The 25908-nt window shown below is 39.2% G+C and overlaps 1 protein-coding gene across 1 annotated transcript in view; it reads left to right on the top strand.

Moving 5' to 3' along the window:
• Positions 1-25908, top strand: part of LOC126412913 (DNA-directed RNA polymerase I subunit RPA1) — a 298986-nt gene that overhangs the window by 184549 nt on the left and 88529 nt on the right. Inside the window, exons 22-25 of the mRNA XM_050082804.1 lie at positions 929-1157; positions 4931-5202; positions 5316-5480; positions 14151-14310. Coding sequence (XP_049938761.1) covers positions 929-1157; positions 4931-5202; positions 5316-5480; positions 14151-14310 — 826 coding nt within the window. The remainder of the gene's footprint in view (positions 1-928; positions 1158-4930; positions 5203-5315; positions 5481-14150; positions 14311-25908) is intronic.

Genomic DNA, 25908 nt, shown 5'->3' with positions numbered 1-25908 from the left:
TCTAACAATATTATGGAAAGGATAGTTGCTGCTCACCATTTAACGGAGATGCTGGGTTGCAGATAGGTACAACAAAAAGACGATCGGAAAGTGAGCTTCCGGCCATTTTCTATTGTCTGTTTTTGATGGAGGCCTCGTTGGCCGAATGACTTTCCGACAGTCATTTTGTTGTGCCTCTCTGTGACTCAGCATCTTCACAATATGGTGAGTAGCAACTATCTTTTGTTTCATTCTTTCATGAATTTTCCATTGTTCAGTTTTAAGTAATACAAAATTAAGAGGGCTCACCACGTTGAATGGCTGCAGCAGAGAGATACCTGGCATCCTAATGTACATCATTATGTAGATGGTTTCAAAAGTCAATCTCACATCTTGGGCCCTCTCCTCATTAGTAGTAATTTCCTTTATATTCTCTCTTGTCCCTGCTTTTGAGGAACTTCGCCTTCCTTTCAGCATTCTTTCATATACAATTTTTTTTCCTGTTTAAGACTTGGATTCTCATAAAGGACTGTTAAAAAATTCTTGAGCTAGGTAGATATATTTTTAATCTTGGTTTTCTGGCAGCCTTGCTCTAGTTGTTCCTGTTCTTTTGATTGGTTGATGCTTCCCTTTGAATGGAAATATTGTTTGTTACATTCAGTGGAAAATTCACTTCAGATAAGGAAATGCACAAAGAGCAGATGTGCCTGCCAGTACTTACATTCAGGAGGTGGAACTCCCAGTACAGCTGATAGAAAAATGCAGGAAATAAGATATCATCATTCCTAATAACCTTGCTTCTCTGTCCTGTATTTCCCTTCTCTACTCTTTTCACCAAACTCAACAAATACTTTTTTTTCCACTGAAGAATGAACCTTCTGTTCAAAAAATTGGATGTTACATTCATTGGTTGCTGGCATAATAGCAAAGACTTTGTGTTTATTTTTAGAGAAATAAACAAGGTATGTCCGAGGACAATAACCTCTCAGTACAGACCAGACGAAGCCTTAGGTGCCCTAACAGAACGCATGGAAAGTCTTATTTTGCATTATTTGGACAACAGACCAAGTTGCTCACATCGACAAATCAAGAAAAAGGAAATAAAGAATATGATCTACTTGAAGTCAATGGAAGCACTGTGCCCTCCTGGAGAACCTGTAGGTGTTATTGCAGCTCAGGTAGGGGAACAGTCTGTCATATATTAATGTTATGGTAGCTCATTTGGCAGTATAATTGAGACATCAGAATGGTGTGTTTTTGCATGGAATGTTTACTGTCCACAGCCATAGTTTTGAACGGAGTTTTACAGTACCCACTATCGTGAATAATTTGCGGTGTACCTTCATGTCAGCTCTTGTTTCCTATGTAATTCTTGTTACCTTGATAGAAGTGATGATACAAGGTTGATTGGAATTGTGTTTAAGTATTAGATCCAGATAAGGCACTCATGTTTGCTGTTGTTATAAAGCATGAGTTCTCACTAACCCCAGTCTACATTACACTTTCCAACTTCTTCTGTTGTTTCAGTACTCACCATATTGTTCTGTATCAGCTTGTAATTGAATGTACGGAACACCACTTCACAATCACAATTAATTCCAGCTCAAAAAGTAATTATAATAAAGTCTTCACTTACACTGGAAAGATATCAAATTGATAAACAGTTTTAATTGTCCCTTTCTAGGCTTGTTAAGCAGTGTTATAAAAATTAGAAACCTTGGGAGTTTTTCAACAGTTAATGTACTTCTTATTTAAATTTATATACATAATGGTACACACTTCTGTGATAGAAATTAACACTGCATACTGTAAAAACTTGTTTCTAGGTGCTGAGCTTCTGCTATTATCAAAGGAATCCATTTTGTAATTATTTCCCCATTTTGTAAAGTGTGATTGTAGCATTTTGCTGGGGAAACAGATTCTGTACTGTTGATGTAAGAAGCATAACTGTGAAAAAGATGTACCAGTCACTTTGCTTGTGGATGAAATGTTTTGTTACTATAAGGGCATGTTTCAGAGTTAGAACTAACTTATTTCCAAATGTGTAAAAATAAACATTATTTACTTGAAAAGAAAAAAAAATCACTATGGCAATGTTTGCAAAAAGTTAATGATGGAGGCTTAAAAATTGTATGTAAGTGTGGATGTAAATATTTCATTATTTACATTTCAGCACATTTCACACAAAGAAATCAATAAAGATAAGTCAGCTCCTATGGCTGTCTGATAAGATAAAGTTGCCTAATATTGTTGTGTGTTCAGGCTTAAATGTTGTACTGCACTTACTGTGTTGTTTTCCACTCATGAACTATAAAATACTGGCATACTGCCTTGACCCATTTGTGATAGATCTGGTTCATGGATGTACTCTGACAGATTGTTGCATTGTTCCTTTTAAGTATATGTTGTATTTCCTTCTTTTTATATGTGCTTATATTGTGTATGGACCAAATTACAAACATGTCATCTCCTCCTCATACCACACCTTTTCCATTTTCATTGTCAGCCCTGTGCCCCACTTTTATTTTTCTGTGGATACTTAGTGACAACCAGTATTGCCACTTATTAATGCTTCAGATGTATACAGTGTCTTTCACTATTTTATTCTTACCACCATGAACAGCTTACAAGAAAAAGCAAATAGGGAAACCACGTAGTACAACTCTTTTTTTAGTCACAGTTGGATACTGTCCCCCATCTTGTTCATCTTTACCTGACTCTTACACCCATCATGTTCTGTAATGTGTTGCCCTGCTGTTTTTGTCCATATTGCTCCTTCCAGCACCAGGTTAAGTATTCCTGAATTCCATAGCAGATATCACATAAACTGTCTTTCCCTTTGATAATATTTGATAGCAGTGGAACTCATTCATCGAAGAAAACCTTCTTCACATGTGCCAGTCTACTTCTAATACCTTATTTGCTTTGATCATCCAAATAATCTTGCTTCACAGACAAGAGAATTCTTTAAGTACTGTGTTGCTCCTTTCTACCACTCTTCAGTTCTGACTTTGCTCTATTTATCTAAGCCATACACTGTGCTAAGTGTGTTGTCCATCCCTTACACCAAGCCTTTTAAGTCTTCCTTACATCAGGCCAGAAAGGCTGCAATGTCTGCATGCCTTGTCATTGGTATGTTTCCCTTGCTTTTTTACTGCTCTTCCCATGTTTTTCTTTCGCTTTCTTTATCACATACTAAACATAAGAGTTTAACAACAGTTGTGACAAGCAGCAACCTCGCCTTGTGAATAGACTATAACGTCTAAAGGGATTAAGTTGTAGGAAGTGTTGCTGATTGAAATGTGCTATCCAGCAATAAATAGGAAACTGCTTGTGCTAAAGCAACAAAAATGGGCATACAAGCAGACTCTTGTAAGACATTTTACTTCACAACACTATGTTTGAGACTGCATCCCTTAGGAAGCATTTTACAAAAAGCAGTGAAAAGGCTTGTCTTTGTAGTAATGCTGACCGTCACCATTAATACAGAAATCAGGTTTTTAGGTGTAAAACAAATAGGTGGTCTCTTGAGTTTCAGGCCAAGTATGTCACTGTTTGCATTTTGTATGAACTGATACCCGGACAGTTTTTACAGTTAAATATGCTAGAGATATAACCAACCAGCAATGTGGTTTATGTTTTGGTCCAAATGCATGCAATTAATATGTTATAAAATGGTGATTGTTTTCGAAGTGTAAGTCTTTTGCTTTAGGATGCTGACATCAGCCAAGATATCAGTTCACCGAAAGTGCACGCTATCCTTTGAGTGGTCTCCTTTACTCCTAAAGAACTTTCCTTACACTGTGTGTGTGTGTATATATATATATCTAAAAAACAAAGATGATGTGACTTACCAAACGAAAGCGCTGGCACGTCGATAGACACACAAACAAACACAAACATACACACAAAATACTAGCTTTCGCAACCAACGGTTGCTTCTTCAGGAAAGAGGGAAGGAGAGGGAAAGACGAAAGGATTTGGGTTTTAAGGGAGAGGGTAAGGAGCCATTCCAATCCCGGGAGTGGAAAGAGAAAACTCTTTGCCTCTGCATATGTCTGCTTGCGTCTATATGTGTGAATGGATATGTGTGTGTGTGTGTGTGCGCGAGTGTATACCCGTCCTTTTTTCCCCCTAAGGTAAGTCTTTCTGCTCCCGGGATTATATATATATATAAAAACAAAGATGATGTGACTTACCATACGAAAGTGCTGGCAGGTCGATAGAAACACAGACAGACACATACATACACAAAAAATCCAAGCTTTCGCAACAAACTGTTGCCTCATCAGGAAAGAGGGAAGGAGAGGGAAAGACGAAAGGAAGTGGGTTTTAAGGGAGAGGGTAAGGAGTCATTCCAATCCCGGGAGCGGAAAGACTTACCTTAGGGGGGAAAAAAGGACGGGTATACACGTGTTTGCATATGTGTGGATGGATATGTGTGTGTGTGCGAGTGTATACCCGTCCTTTTTTCCCCCTAAGGTAAGTCTTTCCGCTCCCGGGATTGGAATGACTCCTTACCCTCTCCCTTAAAACCCACTTCCTTTCGTCTTTCCCTCTCCTTCCCTCTTTCCTGATGAGGCAACAGTTTGTTGCGAAAGCTTGAATTTTGTGTGTATGTATGTGTCTGTTTGTGTTTCTATCGACCTGCCAGCGCTTTCGTATGGTAAGTCACATCATCTTTGTTTTTAAATATATTTTTCCCGCGTGGAATGTTTCCCTCTATTTTTTATATATATATATATATATATATATATATATATATATATATATATATATATATATCTGTGTGTGTGTGTGTGTGAAGAAGTTCTGAATAATGTTTCATTTTTCATCTGTTAATTTGTAACAAAACCCCTATAGTTTAATTGTATAAAATTATGCTGTGAAACATTTTTCGATCCCCACAGTTTGTTGATGTGTTTGAAAATGTGGTCCACTCCATTTACAGTCAATAGGGGAACCATCCACTCAGATGACACTGAACACATTTCATTTCGCTGGTAGAGGTGAAATGAATGTAACACTAGGAATACCAAGACTGCGTGAAATTTTAATGATGGCTTCCAAAAATATACACACTCCATCAATGGAAATACCTTTCCGAACTGGACTGAAAAATGTTGAAGCAAAAGCTGAAAAACTACGAAGATTACTGAAAAGAACAACTTTGGCAGATGTCCTCCAGTACATAAGTGTGAAAGATTGTCTTGACATCTCAAGGTAAAGAATTTAAGCCACAATATTAATACTTGAACATCACATTAAATTGTTTGTAGCAGTTTGTGAAAATATATGGTGGTTTGTTAATGTTTCACATATTTATATTTTTCCAGAGCAAGGCGCAGGATATATACATTGAAATTTCAGTTTCTTCCATATTCAGCATACAAGGCAGAAACAATAATCAAACCTCACGATATTCTACAGTATTTTGAGAAAACCTTCATTTCTAACTTATTCAATGCCATAAGGAAGGCAGCAAAATACACAGGGAAATTGTAAGTTGGTGCAATACTAGTATTATCTTTTTAATACATGTATTATAAAGGAATACTCATTAAATGTTATACTCTTACTAGTGTTGCCGAAATTCATATACAACTGTCATTTTGGGTCATGCAGCAAAAAATTAAGAACAGTCAGATAAAGGAATTAATTAAAAGTTCACTTATGAGTGTCATTGTCAAATGTTACTTGATCACTAATGCTATGACTGATGGTTAGATTAATGAGTGCATGCTTTCTAATTATTTCAACATAGCAATGGAAGAAAACTTGGCTAAGTAAGGAATATCTCTTAATCATGAAAACGTAAAGCCATCATTGATCTGAAGATTGTTCTGAACACCTCAGTGCTTTACTAGATGTGTTCTTATTGGAGGTAGTATACCAGTCCCTTCCTCCAACCTTTAAACTGGCTTGCCCAACCAGTTATACAGGGAACTACAATTTAACATGAATTCCAAATCACAGTGTGGCTTGACATAATTCACATCAAGAAACATTGCCAGAGGTGAAAGAAGTGATAATTGACAGACAAAACTCCTAGGATTCACCAGGCTTCGAACATGGGACCTTTGGCTTTGTAGTTGGGCTCTTCAATGCTGAGCCACCAAGGCACTTGTAAAGATACATGAAAAATACAGATTTGTGAGTTTTGCAGAGTAGAAAGAGCTTTAGCATAGCAAGCAGGAAATTGGAATATTTTAGATACTGGGTGTGGAGGTTATGAAAAGAAATGAAAAGGTGTACGTAGAACAGTGCACAACTACTAAGAGTAGGTTACAATATTAGGTGAGTGTACTCATTTCTCATTATGTGTCAATAAGGGCCCAAACATCCATAGTATAACATTTTGTCTTGGTTGGTGATGTAGCCATTCTCTTGAGCTATTAGTAGCCTGAGAGTTGTTTTTTGGTCCTAGTAATGTATAGTTTCTGATAGCAAAGTGCTAATGGACAGTGACACATTGCCATGGTAGATAAAATTGCATGTGCAACTAACTCAACATATCTATCAGACTACACACTGTGTTCAATGTCAGTGACGTATTTCATCATTTATTGACAGACAGCCACTGTTCTATGGTATACATCTTGCACATTCAGTAGGTCCTCTGAAAGTCTGTGGCACCATTTTCCTTCTTCTTGAATAACATCACATTCGCCTTGTATGTTACTGCAAGCTTGTGAAAGTTAACAGATTCAGTTTCTTTGCACTGTACATTGAGTCAGCATCTCTGCTATGTGACTAGCAATTAGCCTTTTCATAATGTTATTGGATATATAAATATCAGCATCTCTGCTATATGGTGACTAGCAACTAGCCTTTTCATAATAGTGTTGGATATAAATGTATGTTTAGTGAGGATAGAGTGGGTGGTCAGCTGTGACCTAGATGGAGGAACCATTCCAGCATTTACTTGAAATAATTTAGGAAAACCTTAATCAGGATGGTTGGACAGACCAGACTCCGTCTTCCCGAATATGAGGTCGGTTCTTAATAACTGTTTTCCTTCATTTCGTTTGTCCCTGTTGTACAGTGTTCTTTGATGTACAATTTACTCTAGATAACTTACAATATAAAACATAGTTTTGACTTAATCACTTCATACATTAAGGACATCCACTGGTGACTAACTGACCAAACATTTGCTGCTATGTTGCTTCCACTAACTCTGGCCTGTTCAAAAAGCTGACTCCATGCCTGTACACACACAACCGTGCACCATGCACATCTTCATGTCCTCCACTCTGCTTAAAAAAATGAGTCAGCACCTCCTGCCTGTGGTAAGCTAAATGTTGAGGCCAAGAGATAGAAAAGACCTTACTGTCATGCCCTAGAAGTGTTAACACATGATTTTCTTGTTTAAGCATTGATTTGTGATCATGTATTGTAATATGACAGGATGGTATAGTTGCCCCTCTCCTTGGTAACCATTACTCTGAGTCATCTTTAATTGTGTGGTATACAGTACTATGAAGAATGTTTTAGTTTTCTTTTTAAATAGATGTATGTTGGTAATCTTTCTCATCTACTTGTGTGATTTGTTATACAATTTCATTCCCTGGTACAAAATGCTGTTTTGAGTTTTGTGTTTGTTTTGCCTTGGTAAATGTAGGTCTAAAGATGCTCTTGTTACATGATTATTTATAGAACTACTAGTGAAGCACAGGGTATTTCAAAAAGAATGTACATATTACAAAGTATTATGTTGTCAGAACTATCATGACCTAGTATTTTATATTCACTGCTGCTAGATATTGATTGTCTTCTGTTTGCTTGGTTACTGTCACATGTTGAAAAATGGCTATTCTGCAGCAGAAATCATTTAGGGTTCTCAAGTTTCCGCGAAATGTAAAGCTCAGGGTGTATACGACCCTGCACATCCGGGAGAAAACCAGGAAAAACCCAGGAATTTTTAATTGTTTTAGTTTTCAGTTAAATTTTTGTAATTTTGACTGGCAAAAACCAATACTCTAACAAACGAAGTATATTACTATATTTCGCTACTGCAGCAATAAAAATAAATAAAAACTTACGTTGCAAAGGAAATGCGTCATATATGACAACAAAATGCAGTGCTCATACAAGTGTCTGCCAACAGCAAAAGACGTCAAAGGCTTTAGGAAGACTATGTAGTGCTTCATAACAACAAATTGCCTCCAATGAGCGTGACGTCACAACTGTTCACATTAGTTCGTTTGAGCAGTTGCAAGTGAGCCCATGTGCATGCGCAGTTGAGTCACACATGAATAATACCTTTTCCTGCTTCTGGCTGCAGAAGTGCAAGCAGCCAGAGGCTACCTGGAAAAATTTTACTTATGCAACCAAGCTGCCAAATTCAGGCATGCGCAACAGGCCTGGATCTAGAGGGCAGGGAGCCAAACCGTCGTATCTGCCCCGGGTGGCAATTTCGAGTGGCAAGGGGGACGGGGAGGTGCCAAATTCATATTGTTGAGGGGAAAAAACCTTGTCTCAGAAAGCAACTAACATCGTGCACACATTGGTCTATCGATTATTTATATGATTTTGAAACACATCCCTGTTGGTTTTTTAACATTTTTGAACACATTCTAAGTTGATTTCTGAATGAATCGTAAGTTTATTTTTTAATGCATGCATAGTGATGTCTCTGCCAGGGCAATCCCCATAGCATCTACAAATAAACTTTCCTGCAGAGAAAAGGGGATGGGGCTATAGGAGCTAAGTGGAATAAAGCTGAACGGGTGAATGCTAATCGGTGTTTATGGGGTTGACTGAGTTTGTGAATGCTCAGCGTTTTTATAATTACTGGCGAAATCCGTAGATTCAGACTACTTAGAGAAAAAGGTGTTAATACAGATGAGAATAGAGAAAATTTAGTACTGTTTATCCTAATAACACTTTTTTATATACCTGGTCGCTCTGTGAACAATATAACAGGTACGTGTTCACATTGCATTTAATACAGAAACAATGGTTGCAACTTACATTCATCAATTTACAGATGTAGTTTGTGCTGTTTTATTTGGTATCATTTGTCATATCCTGGTGAACCTTTAGTGTCCATGTTCTGTATCCATGGACCTTTCATTTCTTTCACACTTATCATCATTCGCATCTGACGCGTGACACAGTAGAAAACCCCGGATGAAATTACAGTATTAAGAAAAAGATAGATTGGTACTCACCACGCAGAGGATGCGTTGAGCCACAGACTGGCACAATGAAAAGACTACTAAACATTTTAAGCTTTTGGTCAGAAGGCCTGCTAAGAATTTCACACACACACAGCCAGCCACTGTCTCCAGCCACTTTCAGGCCACAGCAGCCAGAGACGATGGCCATGTTTGTGAAAATTTTGCTCATGTGAATGTGTACATGCTTTGTATTCCTGAAGAAGGTATTTTGCTGAAAGCTAAAAATGTTTAGCCCTTGGATACATGATGGGACTATTAAACACCCATTTAATTATATTAAATTCACCTGTAATTAGACCTTACTTTATGTAGTCCTTAAAAATACGTTTACCATTAAGAAACACAATAAACTTGTATTTAATGTTGAAAAGATTTTATGAAATCAGTGGTTTCTTAATGCTGTGCTCATAATGCATGAAGGGGCCCTTTCAGGCCTAATGTAATCTAATGCTTTAGTGAGTGCTTTTCTCCCAGTTCATAAATGTTGGTACCTGGGATATTTTTATACTGACAATTGTTGCACGGTCAGAATCCAGCGACAACAGTGGCGGACTTACTACTCATTATAGAAGTTGACCTCCGACGTGAAAGAAGTCGCTCTCATGGCTGATTTAAGTAAATGTGTTTGTTATTCTTTCTGTTTTCATTTCTTCTCTCTTTCTCTAACGCAGTAATTATTTAGATTCTCTTTCTAATCAAGGAACATTTGTTTCTTATAGTACGGAATCATCCAGTACATCTCGAAAGATAGAATGTAATTCTGCTATAAATGCAGATGATCCAAATGTTTCAATGATTATTTCTGAATGGTTGGACAAATATGAATCTAGTATTGCTTTCAAAGTTGATACTGATCCTGCATATACACCTTTGTCGGACAGCTCAGAATCTGAAGAAAGTAGTAACGAATATTCCGATGTAAATGAAGTGGGCTTACCACCAAACATCTGGCCTGATAACCAACAGCTGCCAGCTAATTCAAATAATGTAGCAAGTACACAACTGCCTGCAAACCTTTTATTGGGCGCGATGGGACTCAGTGGCGCGAAACACTGCCACCTTCTAGTAGAATTCTTACACAAAATATAATGAAAATTTCTCCAGGTCCTGTTAGGGAAAGTCACAACTAATACCAAAAGGTGCTTGGAGTTACTTCATCACAAATAATATTTTAGATGAAATAATTCATTGCACAAATCTGGAAGGATGACACTCAGCAGTTATGAAAAGTCAAACAGGGTATAACGTCACATATGAGGAAATGAATGCATTTTTTGGAATTCTCTTATTAGTTGGCAGTTACAGAAGCTGGGATGTTCATGTAAGGGGATTATTTCATGACTCTTCCGGCAACCCTGTTTATATGGCAACTTTTTCTGTAAACAGGTTTGAAGAAATAAGGAGAGTCTTCAGGTTCAACAGTAGATGCACTCGACAAGCTAGGAGCCAAGATGATAAAATGACAGCTTTTCGCAATGTATGGAAACTATTCATAAGTAACTGCAGGCAAAGCTTTCATCCAGGAGAGAGCTGCTCAGTATATGAACAGCTAGTGTCTTTCAGAGGGCGTTGTAAATTTCTAGTTTATTCTAAGCAAACCAGGAAAATATGGAATAAAGATATTCTGACTCTGTGACTCTTTGACATCTTGTGATATAGATGGGCTAGTGTATTCAGGAAAAACTCCAGGTCGCCCTCGTGAAGCTAACACTGCAGTTCATGTAGTAAAGACTCGGGCAAAGATGCTCAGAGGAAGCTCAATAAACATCATGGTGGACAACTACTTTACTAGTGTTTCCCTGTTTCAAGATTTATTGAAGGATAAAACTACAGCAGTCGGCACTCTTCGCTGTAACAAACCACAAATTCCACCTGAAATGAAACCGTGTAAGACACGAGAGGTTTTATCTTCAACATTTGGATTCAGAGATGATGATGTGAGAATAAGAGTGTGGTACTACTAAGTTCCATGCATCATGACACCACAGTTGATTAGACTCATAAAAAGAAGATACCAGAAATGATTCTATTTTATAACAAAACAAAATCAGGTGAGACAAGGAGATGGTCATTTGTATTATGGGCTAATGTAATGGATGTAGCAGCTATAAATGCTTTCTGTTTGTTCACAAAACGACAGCCTGTATATCACAATGGGAAATCACGTAAAAGGTGGCTTCCCTTGAAAGACTTGCCCCTACAACTTATTCATCTGCGTATGGAGTACAGAGCCAAAACTTTAAATTTGCAAAGAACTGTCGTACAAATATTGGTTGGATGTGGCGTCAAAAAGTGCCTGGAAATGAATTTCAGCCACGAAAGAAAAAGGCCCAGAAGAAAAAGCTTTTTGTGCACACAGGAGCTGGAAAGGAAAATTGCTCAGTATTGTTCAAAATGTTTTAACAATGTATGCAGTGAACATAGTGTGTGCTTGTTTGTGAAGATTGTTTGCAGTAATGTGTAAAGCTTAGTGACAGGCAGCCTAATCTTTATTTGTATTATATGCTGTTTATCTCAACTTTGGTGTGCCTAGGTTACATGCAACTTAGCCATTTTCTTTCTTTCTATTTTGCTTTGTGCATATTGATTTGCATTGTAACTCTGCAAAGTATAATTCATAGTTTATTTTAATATTAGTAAAAGTTATTGTATACAATAAAAATAAAATTAGCATTCATTAAATTGAAACTTATTCCACTGAAAATTATTGTCCACACTTTTTCTTTAATATTTTTCTAATTAAACTAGCTACAGACATGTTTTATAACAGTAAGATTTCATAATAAATAATGTAACAAAGCTGAGAAATAATGATATTTATGGAGATCTCAGTGGAGGCTTCTGAGGTCCCCATCATGCGTTAAAGTCAGTCTGAACACCTGTGCATCCAAGGGTTAGTAATCTTTTCATGGTGCCTGTCTGCAACTCAGTGCCTTCTCTATGTGGTGAGTAGCAATCTATCCATTTTATAATATTGTGGTTATAAAATGAAACACCAAAGAAACTGGTATAGGCATACATATTCAAATACAGAGATACATAAACAGGCAGAATACGGTGCTGCGGTTGGCAACGCCTACGTAAGAGAGCTATTATCTGGGGCATTTATTAGCTTGGTTACTGCTGCTACAATGGCAGGTTATCAAGATTTAAGTGAGTTTGAATGTGGTGTTGTAATCGGTGCACGAGAGATGGGACACAACATCTCTGAGGTACCAATGAAGTAAGGATTTTCGTATACTGTGAATATCAGGAATCTGGTTAAATATCAAATCTCTGACATTGCAGTGGCCGTTAAAAGATTGTGCAAGAACGGGACTGACGACGACTGAAGAGAATCATTCAACATGACAGAAGTACAACCCTTCTGCAAATTCCTGCAGATTTCAATGCTGGGCCATCAACAAGTGTCACCATGAAAACCATTCAATGAAACATCATCAGTATGGGCTTTCAGAGCCTAAGGCTCCGTCGTGTACCCTTGATGACTGCACGATACAAAGCCTCCCGCTTGACCTGGGCCCGTCCACACCGACATTGGGCTGTTGATGACTGGAAACATGTTGCATGGTCGGACGAGTCTCGTTTCAAATTGTACTGAGCAGATGGGCATGTATGGATATGGAGACAACCTTGTGAAAAACTATGTACCCTGCATGTCAGCAGGGCACAGTTCAAGCTAATGGAGGCTCTGTAATAGTGTGGGGTGTATGCGGTTGGAGTGATATGGGAACCCTGATACATCTAGATACAACTGTGACAGGTGACACATATGTAACCATCCTGTCTGATCACCTGCATCCATTCATGTCCATTGTGCATTCCGATGGGCTTTTACAATTCCAGTAGGAAAATACGACACCCCACACATTCAGAATAGCTACAGAGTGGCTCCAGGGACACTCTTCTGAGTTTCAACACTTCTGCTGGCCACGAAACTCCCCAGACATGAACATTATTGGGCATGTCTGGGATGCCTTGCAACATGCTGTTCAGAAGAGATATCCATACCCTTGTACTCTTACGGATTTTTGGACAGCCCTGCAGTATTCATGGTGTCAATTCCCTCCAGCACTACTTCAGACATTAGTCGAGTCCATGCCAAGTTGTGTTGCGACACTTCGCTTGCGGGGGCCCTACACAGTGTTAGACAAGTGTACCAGTTTCTTTGGTTCTTCAGTGTTCCTCTTGTATGGTCAGTCTTCCATAAATAACTTGTAGGAGGTCACATGTACATTTTTGTCAGTTTCTACGTAGGTTAAACTCAGATAGTTACTCATAACTCCTGTTTATCACTTTCTGCTGAATATGTTACTATTCCGAACAGTATGCTCAGTAGTTATATCATTAGATACTCCTCTCAGACTGCTCTTCACTTGTGCTAAATATGTGTGATACAGGATGTGTTCTGTTGAGAACATCACTATGTCCCAGTTCAATTCGACTTGTACCATTACCTCTGCTGCCTGGTCATGGGGAATAACTTATTGGCCCACTTTGATACTCTCACCTCAATCCCAACTGCTTAGCTCTGGATCTCAAACAAGGAATTTCAGAGAAAAAATAAAGTCATTTATCTTTACTTTGAGAGGCAAAGGCCTTGCCGCAGTGGCTACACCGGTTCCCGTGAGATCACCGAAGTTAAGCGCTGTCGGGCGTGGTCGGCACTTGGATGGGTGACCATCCAGGCCGACAAGCGCTGTTGCCATTTTTCGGGGTGCACTCAGCCTCGTGATGCCAATTGAGGAGCTACTCGACGGAATAGTAGCGGCTTCGGTCAAGAACACCGTCATAACGACCGGGAGAGCGGTGTGCTGACCCCACACCCCTCCTATCCGCATCCTCGACTGAGGATGACACGGCGGTCGGATGGTCCCGGTAGGCCACTCGTGGCCTGAAGACGGAGTGCTTTAATCTTCACTTTGATAGTGTACTTCATCAATTCTGAGAATCCCATTATTCATTATTCTCTGTAATCTTTTATAGATTAGGTGTCCAAACAGGTACACGTGGTGGTGGAAAAGACAAAGCAGGTGCTGAAGATGAGGAGCAACCTGAAGTTGATGAGGATGCACAGCGTATGGCTAATATTGCAAAAAGATCTGCTGTTGGAGAAGAGCATGAAAGCTCTGATGAGGAACCTGAGGTAAGTGAAACAGAGAAGGGAAATTATGTTGCTTATTGCTAAAATGTATAATAGAATAAAATTTATTTGTAAAATGTAACTTAACGCAGAGAGAACTGATTATTCCTTTTTGGGGCATTTAAATGTGCTGAATTTTTACTGTTTAACGTAAACTGTTTTCCATGTATCGTCTGGTGAGAAAGGAACAGCTGGAGCATAATTAAAGACACACAAATTACAATACACTGTTGACTCTCAAGTTTACAGCATGTTTAAAAATTGCCTATGCAGGCATATCTAAAAAGCATAAAAAAGAAAAATTATACTGTTTTGAAGATATGTTACTTTCCTGCCAGGATATGTTTCAATAAATTCATAGTGCTGTGCTCAGTACCAGAGGATGCACAATGTGAATATTTCTTTATTTCTTCAAACCAGTATCTGGCATTTCACTGGCCGGACAAAATTGAAAAGTTTTCATATAATGCACTGTGTAGCTAAGGTGCTGATGCATTACAAGCTAATATTTTCAACTGAAATATTGAAACAGCATTACAAAATAATTACAAGGTGTGTTTAATGAATATCTGGAACAGATATAACAGTTAGCATAAAAACATTTTGGGAGTCCATGCTGTTCTATATATTTATGTAACCCAAAGTATGAACAAATCTTATCACCTGGCTGTCCATTAAAATCGTAACACAATAAAGACAGCATGCAGTAAATGTCAAATTGGCAAGAGCTGCACTACATGCTTGGATAATCAAATGATTAGCATTTCAGTACAACCACAAAAGTAGGTAGAATAAGGCAGTTCTCTATATAAAGAAATATTGCATATCGGGTGTCTCATTCAGAAATTACACCTGAATGTTTGTGAGAAGATCATGGTATGCTTCATATGAGGAGGAAAGACCCATACCCTAATGTGTGGGATTGTGACTACAGTTTAATTTTGTAAATTGAACGAACTGCACTACAGTTGCTGAATCAACAATATTTTTATTGTTTACATGACCAGTTTTGGAATACTAAAATTTCATCATCTGGCATAACCTATAAGAATCAGAATATATTACGAGACGAGGGTAAGCCCAACCCTCAAAAATTAAACGTGTAATGGATAAGCAACTATACACACTCAGGAACTTCTAAATGCATAAGAACTTTTAAAGGAACAAATAAAGAAGAAGATGGAATGCTGCTCACAGAAGAAAACACTTAACCAACTGAGGTCATCTTCCACTCCAATGTTGTCATGGAACTTTTGAAGTTTCATGTCCGAAGTATAACGGGGGAAACCTAGGAATTCACAAAAACAGCCTGACAATGAGAAAATAATAGTCAGCTTTTAGATGGAGGATCTAAGATGTGATAAAAAAGGATTACATTATGTGGAAACACTTACATAGGTTCTATGAACAGTTCCCATGCTGCCCAACCTGCCCAGCAAACAGAAAAACAATGAATAGTGATTAGTAACTGGTCATGTTATGGAGGGTGCACACCATTCATGATGCAGACATTGTAAACTAGAGCTAGGGTAGGTGGAATGGTTTAAACTGTAATGAAAAAATGGGGCAAGGTGAAAAGTCACAACATTAGGAGGAAAGAGAACCTCTACATAAAAAAAAGTATAATCTGTAACCTAGATATAACTGAAAACAGAAAAAGAACTTAAATGGCCGGAGTTATGTCGCAATTAACAAAATATATTTATGCATTCATTAATAGTATGAGGAGGATGGGAATGGAGGCTTCTTAAAATTTCCATTTCTTCCACCATATTAAATATTGTTGATCAGCAACTGTTCTGCAGTTCCTTCAATTTACAAAAGGGACTTGTATAGTTGTGACTGCCTCACAAGAAGAACTACAGTTTTATGTCCGTGATATTGCTGCTCGGATTGGTTCAGATCCCAAGACTTTCATGCAGATATGGGATCAATGGCTTAAGGAGGGCCATACTTAATGCCATCCAGGACCTCAGTGCTCACACGAGGCTAGCGCATTAGGCACGAAGGAGGAGACATGGTCACTCGCCCATGCAGGATTATGCTGCCCTAGACATAACAGCAGAAAGAAGCAAGCTGACAGTGGTGTGAACATCAGCAGTGGTGTACATGGGTGGCATCATGATGTCTTTTCATAAGAGTCTCGGCTCTGTGTACATCATTGGGGTGGATGTATCTATATGTGAATGTTCCAAGACAGTACATTGGCTGATTGCATTCTTCGTTGTCTTACAGGCCCAGCACCTGGTCTGATGATTGGTGCGCCATTGGGTGCACATCACACTCTCCTCTGGTTGTCGTTGCCAAAAACTTGGCCAGTGGCCATTACAGTTCTGATGTGTTAAGGCCAGTGGTGACGACCCATCTCCAAGGTCTCTGTGGCATTATCTTTCAATCAGATAATCTAAGACAGTCCTGTCCTTATAACACACAGAATGTGTATGATTGTTACCCCAGCAATCATATTCTCCAGCTCTCTTACCTGTTGAAAGTACCTAATCATGGATTGTCGAGAGACTGGCTCACCACCATTCACTGGCCATTACGACTGATTACCTCTGGCATAAAGTTCAATTAGCATGGAATGATGCACCCAAGCTAAATTTGACTCAGTGCCCAGCCATGTCAGAGACATTGTTGCTACCAGAGATGGCAGTTTCATCTACTAAATTTTGGACCCTGTGTACCGTCAAATTACTTGCAGATTTAGCTATGTATTTTCCCTACAATATTGTTATTGTTGTTGCTTTCTCCAGTCTGAAGACCGATTTTATGCAGCACTCTGCACTAGTCTATACTGTGCAAGTCTCTTCATCACTGAATAACTACTGCAATCTACCTCCATTTGAAACTGCTTACTGTATTCGTGCCTACTTAGGTCTCCCTTTACATTTTTAACCCCCCCCCACACACACACACACACACACACACACACACACACACACACACTTCCCTCCATTGTGAAAATTATTATTCTTTGATGCCTCAGAATGTGTCATATCAGCTGATCGATTGTGTTTAGAAAACTTGTGCCATGAACTTTTTTTTTTCTCCCAATTCAGTTCAGTACCTCGTCATTAGCTATTCGATCTATTTATGTAATCTTCAATTTTCTTCTGTAAATCCACATTTCAAGAGCTTCTACTCTCTTGATGTCTGATCTGCTTATTGTCCACATTTTAACTTCTGTACATGATTGCACTCCAGACTTCATAACCCTTAAAATGTATGTTGGGTGTTAAAAAATTCTTCATTTTCAGAAATACTTTTCTTGCTGTTGGTACTTTGCATTTTATATCTTCTGTACTTTGGACATCATCGATTATTTTTATGTCCAAATATCGAAATTGGTCTACTACTTCTCATGGCTCATTACTTAGTGTAACTCCATCAGCAGCACGATTTAATTGGAATGCATTCTATTACATAAAGTTTTTATTGCCTTTCCCTGAATTTTAATCCCCTTTTCAAATTTCTGCTTGTGATCCTTTACTACTTCCTCAGTGGATAGGTTACAAACCTCTCATTACCATTCTCAACTAATGCTTACCTTTGAGGCAGTACATCCTGAAAAGGCCTACGAGAAACTTCAACAACAGATGCTTCCCGGTTTGCGTATCCTGTAGTAGTGTGGGAGTGTAAAAACAGCCAAGAGTGAGTGTTTCGACAGCTGTAGAAGGGATTTGGTATGCCGGATAAGCTCTGCGGTATGGTCAGTAGGTAGCATCACCTTTGATGTGTGATGATTGGCAGAGATTGAAAATATGAGGAATCCTGACTCCAGGTCAGTTAGCTGGAGAGAAATGTTGTGTGGTGGGAAAAACCATTGTTGGGAGGGGAGGCGGGAGGCGGGGGGGGGGGGGGGGGGGGGCACCATGGCTGGATAAAGAAGATATGGAATAAGGGAAACTCTAAATAAAAAACTGTGCCAAACCAGTGACAGGGAAACCAGTCACATGGTTTTAAACAAAAAAGAGACGAGTGCATGAGTGAAACGGCAGTCCCACTACGAGATAAAGTTTACACGTTATTAAATGTTTTGGATATGAAAGGATCTTTAAAACTTAATAACTCACTAATGGCTTAAGCGATTCAAACATATGTAGTATCAGTGGATAGAACTCAGTGAGAACCATCAGACTGTACTAATATACAGGGGGATTCAGGAGGAATGTCACATAATTTGTGAGGTGATAGTATATGTGAAAATAAACCAAAAAAGTCCTGTGAAGATGTGTCCGATTTTTGATTATTACAGAAGTGAAGTGGGTTGATGACTATAAACATTCAAGAATGAAAATGAAGATAAGTGTGACTATTACTTGCTGAAATGCTGTATAAGTGCTTTGGTGGACAGAAAATAGTTGGAGAGATGACTGATATATCCTACAAGAGGTGTTCAAAAAGTCCCCCGCCCATCCCAACTCACTTGTCAGTACATTGGCGGGTGTGTTATGTTTCAGATAGAATGTCATCTCAGCAGGCTTTAATGCATACAACAGATCAGGGATGCAAGTGAAAAGTTCTTCACTTGTGTCCACCTTTGTAGCATACACATCTCCCTTTAACCAGCCTTATAAACAGAAGTTTAATTGGGTTAGATCGTGCGATCTGTTAGGCCTGTTAGTGGGTCCACCAAAGCCAATCCATCATTGAGGAAATGTGTTATTCAGATACTGGGATACTTGCAGGTACACTGAATTGGTGATCCATTATGTTGCAGGTACATTTACCATCATCAGTGTCAGGTCACTAAAAGTGCAAGTAGGTTTTCCACCGGTAAATGTGCATACTCAGCAACTGTCATGTGATTCGGCAGGAACACAGACCCTATCACAAGCCCATCAACAGTACCTCGCCAGATGTTGACTGAGAACCTAACTTGGAATCATGTTTCTCTAGTGTCTCATGGGTTCTCCATTGCCCATGCATGGGAATTCAGGTGTTCATGATACCATTGTGTGTAAGTGTAGCTTCATCTGCAGATAAAGTGTACTACACGATGTCTCTGTGTACAGCCAACTATTAAAAAAAAATTGCTGTCTGTTTTCGGAGTCACCCAGATGCAGATGCTGCATGGGCTGCCCATGGAATGGATACAAGCCCTCAGAATGTAACGTATGCCACATTCGTGTTTATGGAATATCGAGCTGACAGATAATGGATGACTCCGTTGTACCATTGCAATAATGTCATGTCTTTCCTCACCTGATTGGACAACCTCATGTTCTGATGTTAGGTGTTCACTGTGTAGTGTTCTCGATTCTTCTAAAGTTTGAAAAACTCTGGGAAATACCCTGGCAGGAGGTTTGTCGATCAGGAAAATGTCTCTGGTGTTCTGTCACAGCCACAAGGGCACAGCCATTATAGTATCCGTACACAAGCACCATGTCTGCCTATTCTGCATGGGTGACCATATGTGGTATGGACACACTGGACTTGCTCAATTAAACAACACTTAAGTGTGACATGCACATGGCCTCATGAGTGCTCACTGATCCAACCCGTGACTGCACACTGGGTATGCTTGCAGCTGTTGCCTCGGTGCGACGTCACAGGGCTACCATCCATTGGAGAACCCGCACACACTTTGTAGAATGCGTCAGTCGTCTGTCCCACAATTATTCTTTCCACCACAGTGCCTGCACAGCATTTCAGTAAGTATTATTCACATTTGTCTTCATGTCCATTCATGACTGGCTGTAGTCTTCAACCAACTCCAGTTCCATAATGATTGAAAATCAGACACAGGTTGATAGGACTTTTTTCAAATGTAGAACAACCTCACAAATTGTGTGACATACCTCCTGAATCACCCTGTTTTCTGGGAATATTTCATATTTCAAATCGCTGGCCGCAATGTATATTCCACCCATGGAAAAGTTAATTTTCTAGGAAAACAGTGAAAGCATTAGTAAATAGAGGTAACTAGAGATGTATGTTTGTAATTAATTTAACTTTTTAATATTTCTCAGTGATATTATGATGCAAAATATGAGCAGAAACACTATTTGTGACAAAACAATTAATCCTATATGAAAACTATGAGTAGCATTGAAAAGCTTATGAAATTTGCGTCAGACTTCATATGTATATTAAATTTATACTTTATGTATGTTTCTGCAAGTTGAAAGTGCATGTAACTGGCTCATATCAGTGTAAGGCTGTAAGCATCCGTGACCATTTTAGTGTGACATACTTGGATTTCGGCAGTCCATTGGAGCAGAGTTGGCATACAGGTAGGATGCATGTGCGGATGGAAGTTGCCTTGTGTGTAACCAGAATACCTTATGAATATTTGGTCATGGATTTGCAGAGGTTTACATGTGATGATTACGAGGAACTTTAAATCGTTATTCAGCTTGGGACTTTGAGTAATTTCTGGTTAGGTGACTTAATGCAAACATCTGTGAACTATTTTTCAGTTGACATTGATGGTGATTTGCAATTAAAAATATCATTAATTCCTGATTACAGAAATGTTAACTTAGATATGAGCTGAAGCACTTTGAATAATTTTCATAGATTTTCTACATGTCATATGAACACATGATGGCATTAGACTTACTTAGGTTCTCACACTGACTGAGATTATTTTAATAGTAAACTATTGTGATTAGTGCGGAAAGATATTTTCATTTAATTTTTGTGCTGTAAATTAATTCTGTGAAAAGTGAGGAGTTAAAATTATTTCACCACCAGTTCCTGCTGCTTATTTATTTAACTTGTGACTGATTTCATTTGGGTTAATGCAATGAATGCATTGGTTGGCTGCCGGACAGTAACATGGCCAAGATTTTGAAATCCAACAACACATTATGGAACCTGATGAACAGTGTTTTTCATGCACTATTCAAGTTTTCATTTGTGCAAATGTATATGGAGGCTCAAGAGTTGATCTCTGGTGGAAACAACACTGGTTAACTTCATAATTAATCGTATATCTTCTTGGTAGGAAGCAGCAAGAAGAGCAGTGTGAGTGGGCAGAACATGTAAAGTAACATTTCCCCCAAAAAATATTTCATGTCCTTCGACTCTTATAACTGTAGTCTGGTTTCTATACAAGATGTAAATAAGTTTTCGCACCCTCCATTAACATTGTCAAAAGCGTAGTCTAAATCTGCAAATGTGGGTTTCCTTTCTTCAACCATTCTTCTTAGATGTGGTGTAAGGTCGATATTACTCATATCTTATTACATTTCTCCAGATCTAAGACCGATATTTTCCAAGGTTGGCTTCTACCAATTTTTCTGTACTTCTGCTAATAATTCATGTCACTATTTTGCAACCGTGACTTACAAAACTGATGGTTTGGTAGTATGCACATCTGTCAGCACAAGTCTTCTTTTGAATTAGAACTATTGCATTCTTTTTGAAGTCTGAAGGTATTTCCCAAGTCTTCTACATCTTGCACACCAGTTTTATCATGGCTGACTCTCCCAAGGGTTTCAATAATTCTGAGAAAATGTCATCTAATTGTGGGGCTCTTATTCCCAGTTAAGTCTTTCAGTGCTCCATCAAATTCGTCTTGTAATATTATCTCCCATCTCATCTTCACCCACTTCCTCTTCTCTTTCTGTAATATTATGCTCAGTTTTGTTTCCTGTATATAGACCCTCAACATATACTAAACCTTCACAGTGTTTGTGAGTGTTGTTGAAGAAAACAACAAATTTTTCATTGGAAAGGGTGTAAAGCAAGATGACTCTGTATCTCCAAAATTATTTTCAGCAGTCCTAGTGATCTGAAAACAAAGGGAAACCAAATTCTGGGAAAGAGATGAATTATGAGATTTGCTGACGATACTGTTGTGTTAGAAAACAGTATAGAACAACGTCAAATATTGGTTAGTGAACTAGTGTTAGTCTGGTCTGAAATTGTCTAAGAGTGAACTATGATAAAACCAATATTGTGATGAATGAATGGACACTGGAGAGAAATATATCTGTTGGAAGTACATCTCTGCAAAGGAACACAGACTATGTCTGTCCAGTTGAACTTCTAAATATGAAAGGAGAGCTAAGACAAGAAATATTTCGATGTTACTGGCAAGCTTATGGAAGATACTCTTCAGTTTTGAAGTCTGAGTTGTTCACTGAGCTGAAGGAAATGGTTTTTGACCAATGTATACTGCCAATAATAACATATGGTTGTGAGACATGGACATTAAATGAATTCATTATCAGAAAACTAAAAGTAACCAAAAGAAGAATGGAAAGATCAATGTTGGGTTACTTGAAAAAAGACAGAAAGAAAGAAAGAATGCAGTTGGTACCAAGTGGACAACAAAGATCAGTGACATAACGAAAGACCCAAATGGCTCAGCTTGTGAAGGAGCCGTTCAAATAGAGCATGTTGTGCTAAGCTGTTCACTGTGCTATTGTGTGAACAATTTTATTATTGGCCACAGTTTGAGGGCGTTAATTTATTCTGGTGAACCACTAGTAGTGATTGTTGCCGAGTTGGATCAGGATGTTGTGCAGGCTCTCCCAAGGCCGTCAGTAGTTCCAATGGAATGTTGTCTACTCCCAGGGCCTTGTTTTGACTCAGGTCTTTCAGTGCTCTGTCAAACTCTTCACGCAGTATCGTATCTCCCATTTCATCTTCATCTACATCCTCTTCCATTTCCATAATATTGTCCTCAAGTACATCGCCCTTGTATAGACCCTCTATATACTCCTTCCACCTTTCTGCTTTCCCTTGTATAGACCCTCTATATACTACTTCCACCTTTCTGATTTCCCTTCTTTGCTTAGAAGTGGGTTTCCATCTGAGCTCTTGATATTCATGCAAGTGGTTCTCTTATCTCCAATGGTCTCTTTAATTTTCCTGTAGGCAGTATCTATCTTACCCCTAGTGAGATAAGCCTCTACATCCTTACATTCGTCCTCTAGCCATCCCTGCTTAGCCATTTTGCACTTCCTGTCGATCTCATTTTTGAGACGTTTGTATTCCTTTTTGCCTGCTTCATTTACTGCGTTTTTATATTTTCTCCTTTCATCAATTAAATTCAATATTTCTTCTGTTATCCAAGGATTTCTACTAGCCCTTGTCTTTTTACCTACTTGATCCTCTGCTGCCTTCACTAGTTCATCCCTCAGAGCTACCCATTCTTCTTCTACTGTATTTCTTTCCCCCATTCCTGTCAATTGTTCTCTTATGCTCTCCCTGAAACTCTCTACAACCTCTGGTTCTTTCAGATTATCCAGGTTCCATCTCCTTAAATTCCCACCTTTTTGCAGATTCTTCAGTTTTAATCTACAGTTCATAACCAATGATTGTGGTCAGAGCCCACATCTGCCCCTGGAAATGTCTTACAATTTAAAACCGGGTTCCTAAATCTCTGTCTTACCATTATATAATCTATCTGATACTGTCTAATATCTCCAGGATTCTTCCGTGTATACAACCTTCTTTTATGATTCTTGAACCAAGTGTTATCTATGATTAAGTTATGCTCTGTGCAAAATTCTACCAGACGGCTTCCTCTTTCATTTCTCTCCCCCAATCCATATTCACCCACTATGTTTCCTTCTCTCCCTTTTCCTACTCTCGAATTCCAGTCACCCATGACTATTAAATTTTCGTCTCCCTTCACTACCTGAATAATTTCTTTTATCTCATCATACATTTCATCAATTTCTTCATCATCTGCAGAGCTAGTTGGCATATAAACTTGTACTACTGTGGTAGGCGTGGGATTTGTGTCTATCTTGGCCACAATAATGCGTTCACTATGCTGTTGGTGGTAGCTTACCCGCACTCCTATTTTTTTATTCATTATTAAACCTACTCCTGCATTACCCCAATTTGATTTTGTATTTATTACCCTGTATTCACCTGACCAAAAGTCTTGTTCCTCCTGCCACCGAACTTCACTAATTCCCACTACATCTAACTTCAACCTATCCATTACCCTTTTTAAATTTTCTAATCTACCTGCCCGATTAAGGGATCTGACATTCCACGCTCTGATCCGTAGAACGCCAGTTTTCTTTCTCCTGATAACGACGTCCTCTTGAGTAGTCCCCGCCCAGAGATCCGAATGGGAGACTATTTTACCTCCGGAATATTTTACCCAAGAGGACGCCATCATCATTTAACCATACAAGAAAGCTGCATGCCCTCGGGAAAAATTACGGCTGTAGTTTCCCCTTGCTTTCAGCCGTTCGCAATACCAGCACAGCAAGGCCGTTTTGGTTAGTGTTGCAAGGCCAGATCAGTCAATCATCCAGACTGTTGCCCCTGCAGCTACTGAAAAGGCTGCTGCCCCCTCTTCAGGAACCACACGTTTGTCTGGCCTCTCAACAGATACCCCTCCGTTGTGGTTGCACCTACGGTACGGCCATCTGTATCGCTGAGGCACACAAGCCTCCCCACCAACAGCAAGGTCCATGGTTCATGGGGGCCACCTGTGAAAGCAATTATGTTGTATACCAACTCTGCTTCAGTCACTGCTAACTTTTTGTATCAGTATGACAACCAACCGACTGTCCAGCATAATGAATGGTCACCACCCAGTGGCACAACATGGAGCTGAGCACACCATACTCAATTTCAGTGGCTAGTTAACAACCTGGGCCATCTGGATCCTCCCCTCCACCACCAGCATGTTTGAGCAATGCAGGTGGGAGTTACCCTTGAAATACATTCTTTGCTCCTGTAGTTCTGATTTCCTTGATCTCCATTTACCCCTCTGTCTCCACAAAATCCACCAAAGTTTCCCCTTCCTCTGTCTTTCACTCCCTCTGAATCCATGTCTCCACATCACCTTTATCAAGCACCACAGAGCACCCCACTGACTTCAGTACATGTGCAGCATAAGCCTAGCCCTTTCATGTCACTCTGTCCCTTTCACATTCCTAGCCAACAAACCTGCTGCCTTCCTTCGAGCTTGAAAATTTCTCGGGTGTTCAGCCGGGTAGCATCATCCATAAGGTGTGATATTTTGGCAAACCGACTTCTTACCATCTTCTGGCATTCTTGGTGTCTGATTGGTTTCTGATGAATTCCGACTTTATATATATAATCTCCACCCCTCTCCCGCAGCCTCCACCTGGGTGCTTCCGAGCTATCTGTCCCTATACTCACTCCCCTCACCACAATCCCCACTACACCTTAATCTACCTGCTGCAGTGCGATCCTGGCATAGAGTACATGATGTAGGATCTCGAGCACGTATGCGCATGCTCATGTGGGTGGTTGGGTGTGGGGAGGGAGGGGGGTGGGAGCACGCACACTCATAGGTGTGGTGGATGTGGGTCAATTTACTTACTTGTGCACCCATTGAAAAATATTTCCAAATTTTAATAATTATGTGATCTTCCTGTGTTTTATTTGGTATTTCTGCCATACTTACGGAAGTTAGAAGCCTCCAGAGATTTAAACCCCATAACTCAGATTGTAGAAGTACAAGAAATGATGGAGAGCAAAACACAGCTGATTTATATCGCCTGCAGTTTTATAAGGATCTCTTCCATTCAGTGATTAACTACAGGCTGAGGCTGTATGACCAGTGAGTCATCCTTACCCCAAATACAAGGCAGGCATATCATACACGGGACATACGAACTTAGGAAAGTAGCTCAGTTTTGCACAGTC

The sequence above is a fragment of the Schistocerca serialis genome, chromosome 1 (assembly GCF_023864345.2).
Source record: "Schistocerca serialis cubense isolate TAMUIC-IGC-003099 chromosome 1, iqSchSeri2.2, whole genome shotgun sequence".
NCBI lineage: Eukaryota > Metazoa > Arthropoda > Insecta > Orthoptera > Acrididae > Schistocerca > Schistocerca serialis.
The sequence above is the reverse complement of the archived record's forward strand: the minus strand, read 5'-3'. Positions and strand labels throughout refer to the sequence as shown.